This window comes from Spermophilus citellus, assembly GCF_964194105.1.
Source record: "Spermophilus citellus genome assembly, chromosome: 10".
NCBI lineage: Eukaryota > Metazoa > Chordata > Mammalia > Rodentia > Sciuridae > Spermophilus > Spermophilus citellus.
Window position 1 is genome coordinate 110,670,659 of NC_138197.1, and position 13,897 is coordinate 110,684,555.

Below are 13,897 nucleotides of genomic sequence, written 5' to 3' on the forward strand. Positions count from 1 at the left end.
TTCAAAGAAAAAATGGTTATCGAAAATTTGGATCCGGTTTTTGCCGTGTTAATGGTTTTTATGAAGTAGGTCATATTTAAAGTAGGTCACATTTCGGAGGTGGGGGTGCAGTCAGGGAAATGAGTTCCATTAAGGCCAGGTGGTCTCCAACAGGATGGGAAGTAAGGGTCCCGAGTGGGGAGGAAGTGCCGGGATACTTCCTAAATTCTCGTCCCCGGGCACCCGCCCTTCAAAAAATCACAGCAACCATCAATAGTTGGGCACAGAAGGCCCGTCACCCGGCACTTTCCCGGAGCGCAGGTAAGGGAGCCTCTTCAGCAGCCAGGGCAGGTGAGCCGGGAGGGCCATGGGGCCTCCGGAAAGAGGCGACGGAGAAGAGCAGAGGAGGAAGGGAGGAGCCCTGTAGGGTCGGTGCGGGAGACTGCGAGCCTAAGAGCCAGTGGGTGGGGACTGAGAGCAGCCCGCGCGCCTTAAGGGGGCGCCTTACTCTGCCTGTTGGCAGCCTTCTAGGACTTGGGGTGTGGGGTTGGGGGGCTGCCTCCAGCTAGATCCCTTCGGTCCCCGGGGATGGGCTGTAGCCTGCCCCCACCTAATCAATATGTCGTAGAGGGCGAGTGGCCAGTTTCCGAGGAACCCACCCATCCTCTCCAGCTCCCCGTCCCCCCGCCCCCGCCGCGTGCCGCCCCAACAAAGCGCGGCTTGGAGGGTAAAGTCGAGGAGGTGCCAAGGGGGTGGAAAAGAGGAACCCCCTCCCCGCAGAGGGGCGAGAACGACTACTATTCGCTGGATCAGGGTGCCTAGCTGACGCGGGTGGGGGCATGCTCCGGCCGCCAAAACTGGGTTGGCGATGGCCGGGAACTTCTCCCGCTTGCCCCCCAAGGACCCCGAGGTGTGGGGTCACTGGAGGGCGGAGTCTCAGGCATCCGTACCGCCGCTGTCCCCACCGGCGCGCTCTCAGCGATTCTCTCGTGAAGCCTGCGCATTAGCGCCGAGCCTCTTTAAAGCGGTAGCGGGGGCTGTGGTCACGTGAGCCGGATTCCTGGAAAGTTCCTGGAAAGCGGCCTCCGCAGCCGCCGGGCGGGGCTCGAGCGGAGCGCGGAAGGGGGAGGGAAGGGGGAGGTAGGGAGGCGCGTCGGACTGGGAAGTCGCGCGCACACACTGCTCTGGGGACAGACGTTTAACTCTTGCCAAGTCTCGCCGCTGCCGCGGCTCGTGGGCCTTGAGTTTCTCTTGAAGCATGAGCCTCTTCGCCCGCAGCCACCAGCGCTGCGCGGGCCGCGGACAGTACGCGCCGGGGCCCGGGGCGCACAGCCTCAGGATCCTCGGAGTACGAAGCACGGGCGCTCGCAACAGGTACCGGTGTGGGGAGCTCCGCCCCGCGGAGAGTGGCTGGGGCGGGCGGCGGGGCGCGGCCGCGTGCGCGGGGAGCGACCGGCGGCGTTGGCTTCCGCAGTTTAGGGCGCTCGTAGAGAGTTCGAGCAGCGGCTCCTGCAGCCGGTGGCTACAGCCTGCTCTCTCCGGTACCTTCCCGGTGTCGGGGAGTCTCCAGAGTTTTATTTCATTTTGTTTCCCCCTCCCTAAACTGCTATTCAAATATCTAATCCTCCTAATAACCTGATCGCCCGCTCCTCCCCTCCAGCCTGCCTCCGCCCTTGCTCCTTCCTCCCTCCCTTTCTCCTTCCCCGTTCCTTGGTCGCTGCTGAAGGGAAAGTCGGTAGCTGCACGGGGGCAGAGGGTGTCGAAGCCTGGGGAGTGGGGTCGGGGATCGAGGTGATGATCCCTAGGATTTTTGTCTGCCCTCTGCACAGAGAAGTCCAGCCGCCTCCGCAAAGCTTAGGGTCGGTCTCATCCCCAGGCATCTCGTTCCCAAATTAAACGTCAACAGGGGAAACTCAGGCGGACACCCCTCCTCTCCCGGGCCCCTCCCGGCTCCCCCGCCCCATGTCCGCTGGGGAGGCTGCCTGGTGCGGAGGCGGCGGCGGCAGCCGTGGCCGAGGTAAGGGCTCGGCGTTGTTAGCAAGTCCCGCCGCGCTCGCTGTTGCGGGCTCTGTGGCTGCCGCGCTCGGAGCTCCTGCCGGGGCTGCGCGCTCCGGCCGATTCCTCGACAGCGCTCGGGGCGCCTACAGCAGCAGCAGCCGCCGTCTCTGTCCCGGAGCTACCGCCACGGGCTGTCCCTCACTCCTGTCCTGAGCGCCTACTGGGGAGCTGGTGGAAGGGAGCGAGGCAGCCTCCAGGAGGGGGATGCGGCCGCTAGTGCACCTCCACACCCCCGGCTGGCGTCTCGGGCCCCGGGAGCCCCTTGGCGCTTTAGGGCGTGGAACCAGCTTTTGCTGGGTGCTTCCTCCCAGGGGCCCTCAGACTGCGCGAGGTGTAAGATGGAAATGCCATTTTTGGGAACGATCCTGCTCTTTCCTTTTTAAAAATTTCTACTTGTCCTTGACAAGAGCCTGTCCCCAGTCGTCCCGCAGGTGACTCTTTGCTTTTCTTAGACTGCCAATTTGTGATTTCAGCAAGCAGCCCTGGGAGGGAAGACTCCTCGTTCATCCTTATCCCGTCTCCCCACCCCCCTTTTCCTTAGCCAACTCGGTCTTGGATCCTTGCTCTCTCTATCCATCTTTTCTCCAGAGCTGGGCCAGGGCGGTAACTGGATGCTTGGGGTTAAACGGTGCAGGAGCTTAGAGGCGGCGGAGTCCCCGGGATTTTCCACGTCTCTGTTTCCCCACCCCCACCCCAGCCACAGGGGTCCAGTTCAGACTGACCCAACTCCCGCCCCACTTTCTCTTCACAGGCGATCTGTGGGTGACCGCGTCTGCGGGAGATTTTACCATCCCTCCTCTGGGACTTGGGGAGAAAGAACCAGCAGGTCCCCAACCCCTCCCCCTCCGCCACCATTTCGGACACCCCGCAGGGACGCGTTTTGGAGTTCCCTCTGACTTCCAGGAAGGGCGCGAGCCCCTCTGTGACTCCAGCTCAGGCGGCCACCAGTCTTTGCCGTGCTGACCCTTCTTCCATGACCCTGCGGTGCCTCGAGCCCTCCGGGAATGGCGCGGATGGGACGCGGAGCCAGTGGGGGACCGCTGGGTCAGCCGAGGAACCAGCCCCCGAGGCAGCACGCCTGGCGAAGGCCCTGCGCGAGCTGGGTCAAACAGGTAGGGAGCGGACTGGCCACTACCAGGGCGGGAGGGGGCGCCTCCTCAAATTTGCTGCTGCGGGCTGCGCGGGAGGCGGGAGGCGCTGCCGGGAAGTGCGGACGAGGTGGGAAGCAAAGAATGGGTTGGAAACATGTTTCTCGCTTCCAGTCCCTGCTCCAGGATTGGGGACCTCGGAGAGGGATGCCCGCCCTCGTGGCTTCGGGTCCTTGGAAATGTGAAAGGAGACTGGTTCTGGAGCGCCTAAAGGCTTGGGGAAGGGCAGAGCGCGAGCAGGGTTTCTTGGAAATAGCCTCTTCGAGCTCTGAAACCTACACTATTTTCCGCAGCAGCTCAGGAGTGGGCGCGCAGGCTCGAACCCAGGCCAGAGAAAGCGCCCGGTGCCTCCCTTTCCTCAGGGTGCTAGGCGAGTGGTTGCTGCGCTCTTGCAGCCCCAGCTGCGGCTGGCTCCCGGGCGGGGCCGCCACTGCAGCCCAGGATTTTGGCGACCAAGTTCGGGACTGAAAAGCTGCGGTGAGGGCAGTTGCCCGGGAGCTTGGCCTCCAGGCGCGGCGCACCAGGGAATGGCTTGTTTTAAGAGCAGTCCCATGCAGCGTGGCTTACTGTCGTTTCTCCAGCATCTACAAGACATTTTTTAAAAATATATGCAAGTTATTCAGGCTTTTAAAATCTGGATCCTAAAATCTTACGTTTGAGGCACAGTTTAAGTTTTGGATAGCAATAGGCCAGGGGCGGGAGACAGAGGGAAAAATTCCCTCCCTTCGTGTTCCGGTCTTTCCCTACGGGTCATGGGCTTTCCCTTGGCCGGAGAGACCCGCCGATTACAAGTGTCCTGGTTTAAAAAATAATAATAATATTTTTTGACGGGGGCGGGGGAAGCACTTTGTTCAAACTTCTTAAATGCAAAATGTCTTTGAGTCATTTTTGAAAACGGGATGGGCCGGGGAGATGGCCGAAGCAGATCAAATGGAGAATGCGGAGGAGACCAACGGTTGTGACTGAATTTGAATCAGGGCAAAGTCCACAAGAGTTTAGAGAAGATTATAAACCTGAAGTATTATCAATTGGGACTTCCCATTTCTCAATGACTGATGAGATAGTTGTAATCAGAGCAGCAAGCAAAAGCTATTGCAGGATAGCTGTACTTTTAAAATAAGTAAATAGGAGTGCTTTTCAGGGCTCTGAACAAGGGGCACAGCCATTTAGGAGGTTCTTTGGGGGAGAGTATAGGGGTGGCACCAACCATTCAAAAAACTTGCTTCTGATTTTAGTCTATTGGAATTACTGGAGTTGGGTTTTCCACTTTTAAAAAATATGGCTTTTATAGCTAATATCTAATTTATTTCTAATCTTTGTTTCAATGAAACAGTAATCAACTCATCATGCTCTGTCAGCCAGTGAGTCATACTGCAAATGTTTTTTTGGCTTATTAGAAGAACATCTTAACATAGTTTAAAGGAGAACTACAGAAAGTTATTTTGAAAAGAAAGAACACTGGCTCACAGTTTGTGTTCATAAAATAAAACGGACTCACATTTTCATTAAATTCCTACCAAAGGTATTTGTGGTAGCCCCTGGTAAACTTCCACGTATTTTTTTTTTTTTTAAGAGCTAGAAAAATTACTGGCAAGTACGTCCCCTATTCTAAAAATTCTTATAATAACTATTTTACCCTCTTTTCTTTTTCTTTTTGAACAAAAACCCCAGGATGGTACTGGGGAAGTATGACTGTTAATGAAGCCAAAGAGAAATTAAAAGAGGCGCCAGAAGGAACTTTCTTGATTAGAGATAGTTCGCATTCAGACTACCTACTAACAATATCTGTTAAAACGTCAGCTGGACCAACTAATCTGCGAATTGAGTACCAAGATGGGAAATTCAGATTGGATTCTATCATATGTGTCAAGTCCAAGCTTAAGCAATTTGACAGTGTGGTTCATCTGATTGACTACTATGTTCAGATGTGCAAGGATAAGCGGTCGGGCCCAGAAGCCCCCCGGAATGGGACTGTTCACCTCTATCTGACCAAACCGCTCTATACATCTGCACCATCTCTTCAGCATCTTTGTCGACTCACCATTAACAAATGTACCGGTACCGTCTGGGGACTGCCTTTACCAACAAGACTAAAAGATTACTTGGAAGAATATAAATTCCAGGTGTAAGTGTTTCTGTTTTTCTAAACATCATCATATAGAGTATCTCCAAATGCAGCTATGTAAGACAACACCAAAACTTGAGTGACTGGATAACTGCACAGAATTCTAAAAACAGCTGAAGTCAACCTAATTTAAATGTGTAAAGAGGTAGCTAGGTATTTAAAATTCCCCTAGATCTTTTCACCTGAGTGATGCTTCCTTTCCTAAGGCTGACCAAGATCCTTTTAACTAAGAAATAAAATGCCCCAAGTAAAGGCTGAGGGAGCATTTTATCAGAATGCCTTGTCTTTCTGAAGTTCCTTTGCGTTAGGTCCAAGGTCCAAGTTCCAAATTCCAAGCTCCAAGCCCCAGTAACAAAGAGCAAGTGGAGTACTGAAGAAGCAAAAGGAACCAAGCTGATGCAGGTTTACCTTGAGTTTATATGCCTGATGATCAGTATCTTTAAGGACATCTTATACGTTGCATTCTGATGTACGTAGTTTTGTCGAACACATCATGCTTGTGAGTATTTATTATGCAATTAACCAAATCAACCAAAAAAAAAAAAAAAAGTGACCATGAGATCCTGTATTTGTCTTTTTACTACAGGTATGAACTCTCCTGTGAATGAGTACTGTAGTAACCCATTTCAAGGGAGCCTTATTTCAGAAATATTTCAAACTGGTGCAAATGGAAAAGACTTTCTCTTTTCCTTTAAGGCTAAAGACAAGAATGTCATGCTCTACAGGTGCAACTCAATCTCTGTTAATAAAAACCAGTGTAGATATAGACATTTTACCCTTTGAAGTAGCTGTGCCCCAAACTGTTGCCATTGATTTTTTTGGAAATGGCTTTAGAAATTTCCCAGTCCTTGAACTGTCTAACCACGGACATCAGCAGTTGTCTCCCTTCTACTGTGTAGAATACCTTGACTTAATTTTCTTCCATATATAGGGGGATACCTGCCTGTTTTTCAAAGTGTTTATTTACTGCTGTTACTATTTGATTAGAATGTATTAAATAAAGAAAAACCTGACTTTTGCCAGTTGCACTTTTTCCTTTGAGTTGTAGAGAACGTATAACTTTTGTGGTAATTAACAGGGGTTGCCAAAAAAACTTTTTATCAAGTGAAATAAGCCAAGTACTCAGCAAGGGGTAGAATGTAACCTCCCCTTCTCTGAAGTTAAGGGCTTCATCCGCCTTTGTATTATGGAAAGCATGGTTTTGAATTGCTAAGCAGCCGTACTGATGCCCTTTTTCCAAAACCTGGTTCAAATGCTACCAAAATTGTCTTATGGCCCGGTCTTTTACAAATTGAGTAGACTAACGCTAAATAAAAATCAAAACTTTTGTGGCCACTTTGTTTTTGCTACACAGTCTCAAGACTGTTGCAAAAGTATCATCTTTTCTGGAGTGCAGATATTATTCACTTGCCATCTTTTAAATGTTGCCTGCATAGTTACATACTAGGGTGTGGGCATTAGAAAAGTCAACCTGGTATGTCACCTGTGTACCCCGAGTGAACAGAAAATTCAGTTGCAAATTATAGTAGAACTTGCTTATTGCATATCTTCCCTTATTTTTAAAACAGTTTTATGCCTGGAAGGAAAACATACTATGCATATCTAAAGAGCTGAGCTGGACTTTTAGGATCTGGTCTATTACGGGATGCAACGTTTTCATTCGGATCTTTAGATTCTGTGCTTTTTTTTTCACATCCACTCTCCCTCCCCCAGCACACATACACTCTGGCAAAGTTTTTCTAGTGTTGGATATTTGACTTCTGGCAAAACTTCCACATGATCAGTGCCAAAGGGCTTTGAGGAATTTCTTTAAAGGTCTTTCTTGGCGTTTCTGTTCTCATTGTTTAAAACTCTGCCACTTCTCAGTTACTGGGAGTGAGAAGGCAGTAGTGGGGCCTGAGTACTGTGGAGTTGTGAAAATTCTCATTATTGCTGGCAAGTGACTTAAAGTTAGAGGGCAACCTAGATTTCTCTAGAGTATGCTGTGGAACTGATTGCCTTATGCTTCAATCCTTCCTATTTCGAGTAAGCTGATAAGTGTCAAGAGACAATCTTTGTTTTGTTTTTACAATTTCTAGGCTCATTGTTTATTAAGTTCCTTGTGCACCCGGTTCTTGGCACTTTATGTGCATTATCTCCTTTCATCTTCACAAGGATTGAATGAGCAAAGTACAGTGATTGTAGGAGGTAAATATTTCTGCACAGATCCAGATGAACAAGTTAGCAGGCTATAAAAGGAACCTGGCCTTTTTACTCCTGCCTCCGTTGGAAGAGTGTGGATACCTTAATTAGCGTGGGCTCTTTGGGATTCTAGTCAACATGAGTAGGTGTTTTTTTTTCCCTGAACTCTCCTGGAGGGAAAGCTCATAATATCTGACATGGGGGTGGATGGGGAAGGGGTTTACCTTTTTATTTTTTTTAAATTTTTATTTAAAAAAAATTTTTTTTTAATATTTATTTTTCAGTTCTCAGCGGACACAACATCTTTGTTTGTATGTGGTGTTGAGGATCGAACTCCTGGCCACACGCATGCCAGGCAAGCGCGCTACTGCTTGAGCCACATCCCCAGCCCAGGGTTTACCTTTTTACTTGAAGGCTGCTCTGATGCCAGTTACCAATTATCAATAGCCCCATTTTATATGCAGTGGGACAAAAAAAAAAAAAAAAAAAAAGCGTAAAATGTAAACTTGTCTAAATTAACCTTAACATAGCCTACAAAAATATTCAGTATTCTCTTTGTATACAGGACAGTGTGGCATTGGTAAAGATAATTGTTACTATTATTATTTTTGTTGAAGAATATCACATATAGGATTTGTATCCCCACAGAGTTAAAACTTCTGATCTGAGTTTCTGTTCCTAGCAGAGATGAGGCAGTTTTTTGTTGCCATTCCAGTGGGCACTGGCAAATGGCTTTTTAGGAACATGAAGATGTTTTCAGAACTTTGGTGGAGAAAAAAGACAGTTTGGCTTCCATGAGCCCAGAGTTCTTTTTGATGTGTCAGTATGAAAGTTTCAACCTCATAGTCATTATGTAATCCAAACGGGTAACAGAATGGAACGGTTCTTTGAGTGTTTGTTTTCTTGGAAAGGATTTTCTCTACTTTTAGAAAGCTGTCCCTTGTCAGGATGGTAGGAGACAGAGACGTCATCAAATAATCCAAGGGATGGAATGTTCTGAGACCAAACCGTGTCCTTCTGGGTTGTGGGTTTAGGTGCAGGGCAGGTGGGGGCTGAGTGGCTATGGGTCTAACAGCTGGGTTGAAGTCACTATCTCCCCTTTCCAGCAAAAGAATGTTGCTCTAGGCCTTTCATTTCCTAAGAGGCCTGTATTCTCCTCTCCCAAGTTTTAATTTCCTAGAATTTTAAAGCTTTAAACCACTATTCAGATTGTAGTTAAGTCCTTTATTTTACCAAAGAAGACTTTCAGACCCAGAGACCTTAAGAGAAGGGCTCGCACACTTGTACACACACACACAACCCAGCCAGTAACCACAGAGTCGGTATTCAAACAGATCTTTGCCTCTTACGTTTAGTGTTTGTAAATACGGCACAATTCCACCCTCTGTTAAAATTGTCAATACTCTTTTTGGCTCCAGTTCTCTTCACATCATATTTTTCTCCCTCTGACATTCAGAAACCACGCCATTGGAATACCATGATGGAATACTTGGAGTCCTTGGCTCCTTTTGCCCCACTTTGAAGAATCAGCCTCTCTTCTAGGTTTCATGATGCCTTAATCCACATTAGTCTTGCATTAATTTTGATTTCTCAAGGTTTCCAATTGTTTGCTGTTTTAAAATCCCAAATCTCCCTTCTACGCTGTATGACGATCTCATATCTGCCTCAGCCAGATGTGACTCACACACAGCTGTGGATACCCTGGTGACTGCCCACCCTTATGTCCTCACCAGTGGAACCTGGTCTTGCCTTTGCTGACTCTCGGGCATAATGGCATAGTTAGTTCATGCCTGATTTTCTCATTTTTAAATGAGTTGCTCTTAGCTCATCAGACACAGCCATGATGGCCGTATTGTGCACCAGTGAAAGAGGGTAATTACATTCTACTTGAGGTGGGTAATTGACTGATTTAAAGACCTTAAGATTAAATCTGTCCCCCGCTAACCCCTTTGGTTCCCCTCAGGTCTCGAAACAAGTAGCCAGCCCCAAATGGCACACTTTGCGTGCTTTTATTTTTTTATTTTAAGTATCAGAATCTTTTTTCACTGTTGTGCTTTGTTTGAAAGGAACATGGCTCTCCATTCCTTCATTTTTTGCTTGTCTATACATAGAAATGACACTGCACTAGCTGTTTCACTTCGACACGTGCATGCTTTCCTTGTATTCACAGCTTTGCATATTTTTAATTTTTTTCCCATTTCTCCTCGAAGTGGTTTGAGTTTGTCATTTCATGTTGTATAACAAATAATGACAGCTGTTGCTCGAGTAGGTAGCCTCCAAGCCCTGTCATCGCAAATGGTTGGAGAGTAGGTCAGCTAAACCCATGCAACAAAGTGGGACGAGCCCTCCTAACCCTTCCCCAGCTGGGATCCAGGGAGTCTGGATCAGCCAAGCATTGTCACAGAGAATGGGGCTCACTTCAATAAACATTTAGTGAGCCATAAAAATAAAACTGCTTTTGTAGACCACTCTGACTTTGAACTCCATTCTTTACCTATGGAAACTGACTTGCCCTAGAGGAGAGCACATTTTTTGATGGATTACTGTACTCCTGTGGCATTGCCACCATTAGATGCAGAAAGAAGAGAAAGTCAAGCCAGAGTCTCTGAGAGCAAAGGAAATATCCCCAGCTGCCGCCTTCTAAGCATAAATACCACCCAGGGAGCCCTTTGCTATGGTGGAGATTTTTTTTTTTTTTTGCTAGTTAAACCATCATAAAACTTAATAAAATTTCCCAGATTGTCCCAGTTTCTAGCAGTTTTAAGATAAATTTTTCTTTTTCTTTTGCTAAATGGTCTTTCCTTTCTGTTGGTTTGGTATCCCTTTTCTTGTTTAGTTGCAGTCCAGAATGATGTACTGATCTTAAACATTCAGGAAAATATTTTCCATGTTGCATCTACCCAGAGAAGTTGATTGATTTCCCAGTTTAACATCCCTTCTGCCATCTTGGTGAACTTGACTCTTTTTTGGGTTCTTGAGCATAGCTTCTTTCTATATCCTTTGGAGTAATGACCATTAATCCTGTATTTGGTCAGAAAGTGTGCTTGTACTTTGCACATTTGATTAGGTTATCTGTTTTCAATTTTCTGTAGTACTAAGGGATTGAGAGAGTGGGTAAACTGAAACCAATACAAATCTAGTCAATTATTTTCAACTTCCTCCCTAGTCTCTTTTGCTAGAACCACTGTCAGGAATATCAGCTGCTTCCCTCTTATCTCTATTTTCCTTGTCCTTCACATGATAAAGATATTAATAAGAAAGAAAGTGATTAAAAAGATGTCAAGTATGACAAGAATAAGGGAATGGCACTTCCTTGAATGTCCGGAGGGACTCCCTAGAGCCAATCTCTAAATACTTCGAGATTTTGTGAGCTGAATACTTATGGAGAAATTATTGGTAAAATCCAATCAGTTATGGTGTAAACGTTTACATCGCAGAAATTGGCAAATGCTGCAAGTTATGAAGACTTCCTGTTTTTCCTAGATAGCTAGTTTGGCCACATAGCACTAGTGTAGGCATTATGTTCTCCTCAGTAATTGAGACCTGGCTAGCATAAGATCAATTTATCTGTGTCCTCCTTTGTACCAAGCCTAGTGCTTAGACTAGGAATGCACAATTTGAAGAATAATTTTTTTAAAAATTGTGCTTATCTTGTGTTGGGCTCTATTACCTTCTACTGGTGGCCCAGGCCATCTTGATTCAGTTGTCTTTTCCTAGTTACTCAGTGGTTATCAGCAGATACCTTTTCAAGGTTTCTCACTAGGGAAGAACTGGATGTTCTCAAAGTCATATGACTAGTGATCACACCAATTCCTACCTCTAATGGATCAGGGTCTTTCTTTTTTTTTGCTTTTAGCTGTATTCATTCATTCCATTCCTTTCCTTCTTCCTTTCCCCCCCTCCCTTCTCATCTGCTTTTTTTCCCTCCCTTTCTCTTTTCTGGCAACATTGGATGCCTACTATATAACTCAAAAGGAATACAAAGAGGAGTACTCTTGGGCTGGGGTTGTGGTTCCGGGGTAGAACTCTTGCCTAGCATTCGTGAGGCATTGGGTTTGATCCCCAGCATCACATAAAAAAAAAACTAAATAAACAAAATAAATGTGTCTATCTACAAGTAAAAACATAAAAAAAAGAAGTGTACTCATGTTAAGGGAGCTCTTATACCCTATGGGAAGAGATGGAGAGGAGAGCGATTCACATTTATTAAACAACTCGATATAGCCCATGCTTTGAATAACCATGCCATTGAATCCTCAAAATAACTCGGTGAGGTATTTATTACCCTCACTTATTTATTTTAAAGTAAAACAGAAGCTTGGAGATATAAAATATTATGCCTGTAAGTAAGATACTCATGATTGAAACCCAACTTCTGCATTTCAGGATATCATGTTGTGTAGGAGATATACCTATAAGAATAATAAATTGCAGAAGACAGTGATAATAGCAATAATAATTACCTTGTAGACATGGTGCCATTGACTTGTCTTGAGGGGTTAGAGAAGAGAAGGCTTCAGAGGAAGGAAACTTGTGTCTGAATGTGAATGGGCAGAAAGGAATCTTCAGACCCATTCAGTAAGAAAGATGTTTTGTCTGTAAGGCTAAAGAAGAAGGTAGAGAGGTGAGGCTTGTGGAAGGGCTGTCTGGTGAGTTGGGGCAGATCTTACAGAACCTGCTGAAAATCTTGGAATTTATCCTGGGGACAATAGGGATCTGCTAGAAAGCTTTGTAAATGAGAGAGTAACTGAACTAGGTGTGTGTTTTCTGTCTTTGCTCTGTGGAAGCCCTTTGGCTTGGGACCAAGCGTGGCGGAGCTAAGGAGACTGGCTAGGTGTGAAGCCTGGGGGAAGGCAGGGCAGGGTGCTTGTGTAGAGAGTAGGGAAGGCCAAGCAGGTACTGACTCCCTTGTCTGAAGGCCCAGCTTTGTCCTGGAGTTTGGGGCTGTGGGTCTCACAGATGAAAGCTTCCTTTTGAAGACTGGCTCCCACTCTGGGCAGGTTGAGGTAACTGGTACAGATTCCATGCTCAGGAAACCAGGAAATGGTACCACAGTGGACACAACCCTGAACCTAGGAATTGGAAAACGCAGGGTCCGTTTCTGGTTGTTTGACCTTAGGCCAAACATTGAATCTCTTGGGGCCGCTCTCCAAGCTCTGTAAGAAGAGCTTGGAGCCTTCCTGCTTTTTGATCTCTTCCAGGGAGATACCTCATCTGCCCAGATATGAAAGCACATTAGGGAAGGAGTAGGCGGAGGAGACCAAGTTCCACATTTCTGTGAAGTCTTGGTTTTGACTTACATTAAGGATTTGACCTCCATGCCATAATAAGTTTTCATTTATTTTGAAAAAAATAATAACTCCTTCCTTAACTCTGGACTGTTTCACAGGCCAGAATCAGCTGATTCTTTTTTGTTATCCTGGTTAGAAAAAAAAAATTTGTGTTTCCTCCTGGCTGTGGGCCTTTGTGTACCACCCTGTAATCAAAGTTTGGACTTGGGTTTTTAGATCTTTGTTGCAATGGAGAAACAGGAATCTAATATGTGTTGGACATTTTCATAACCACTCTTTGGATTAATTTTCATCAGAAAGGGACCTGGAGGGCTTTCTTTGCTTTCAGCTTCCTGGTCAATATAACTGTTGGCAAAGGATATGTTTTTGCAAGTTATTTTTTCCATCTGCATAGATTATTCTAATTTCTGATTGATCTTCAAAGGACGGGGATACTATTGAGCTTCATTTTCATCTGTCAAGCAATTAACTTTAAAAAGTCAAGAAAACAAAAACTTTGAAATGTACTAAGGAAATTCCTACATGCTTTGGTGAAATTAAAAAGAATCTTGGAGCACAAATGATCCTGCCCCAATCTAGTCATCATTTGTATTTGGACTTTCCAGAATCTAACTGGTGTTTTAGGTTGCCCAGGTGGGTCTAGAACTCCTAGCTCAATTGATCCTCCCACCTCAGCCTCCTGAGTAGGTGGGACTACAGGCATGTGTCCCCAGGTCCTGCAGGTCCTTGGCTTTCTCTTGCTTCCTCTGTTGCCATGTGATTTCTCTTCCACCACATACTCACTTCCCCCTTTTGCCTCGAGGACTTCACCAGAAGATGAGCAGATGCTGAGACCATGCCCTTGTACTTCCACAACTGTGAGCTGAACAAGCCTCTTTCTTTATAAATAACCTATGCTTAGATATTCTGTTATTGAAATAGAAGAGGGACTAACAATGCAACAGCCAAGGAAGAGGGGGGAGGTGTGCAGAATGTCATAGGTACATCGTTGAGCCTATTCATGGCTAAAGGCTCCCCCAAGAGCTGATTTGGTAAAAGCTCCCCAAAGACCTGGTTTGAAGCTGTGTTGGGTGGGCCACAGCATTCATTATGTTCTAGGCCATGACAATGAGGCA

At 46.5% G+C, this 13,897-nt stretch overlaps 1 protein-coding gene and 1 long non-coding RNA gene across 6 annotated transcripts in view; one reads left to right on the forward strand and one right to left on the reverse strand.

Moving 5' to 3' along the window:
* Nucleotides 1-6,338, forward strand: SOCS2 (suppressor of cytokine signaling 2). Of its 4 annotated transcripts, none has more exons than XM_081309178.1 (3): nucleotides 1-1,353; nucleotides 2,789-3,149; nucleotides 4,857-6,338. In XM_081309178.1, the coding sequence occupies exons 2-3, from the start codon at nucleotides 3,011-3,013 to the stop codon at nucleotides 5,312-5,314; spliced, it is 597 nt and encodes a 198-aa protein (XP_081165304.1). In that variant the 5' UTR covers nucleotides 1-1,353; nucleotides 2,789-3,010; the 3' UTR covers nucleotides 5,315-6,338. The 4 variants fall into 4 exon arrangements, with proteins under 4 accessions (XP_081165304.1, XP_081165305.1, XP_081165307.1 ...); XM_081309179.1 differs by lacking the exon at nucleotides 1-1,353 and adding an exon at nucleotides 1,360-1,996; XM_081309181.1 differs by lacking the exon at nucleotides 1-1,353 and adding an exon at nucleotides 2,003-2,468.
* Nucleotides 3,158-13,897, reverse strand: part of LOC308657467 — a 26,032-nt gene continuing 15,292 nt past the window's right edge. The window contains exons 3-4 of one of the 2 annotated variants that reach the window (XR_014023936.1): nucleotides 11,955-12,095; nucleotides 3,158-3,769 (exon numbers count right to left, since the gene is read on the reverse strand). This is a non-coding gene — a long non-coding RNA (uncharacterized lncRNA). Of the gene's footprint in view, nucleotides 3,770-9,330; nucleotides 9,775-11,954; nucleotides 12,096-13,897 lie in introns of those variants that run through there. The other variant, XR_014023937.1, reaches the window with a different exon arrangement.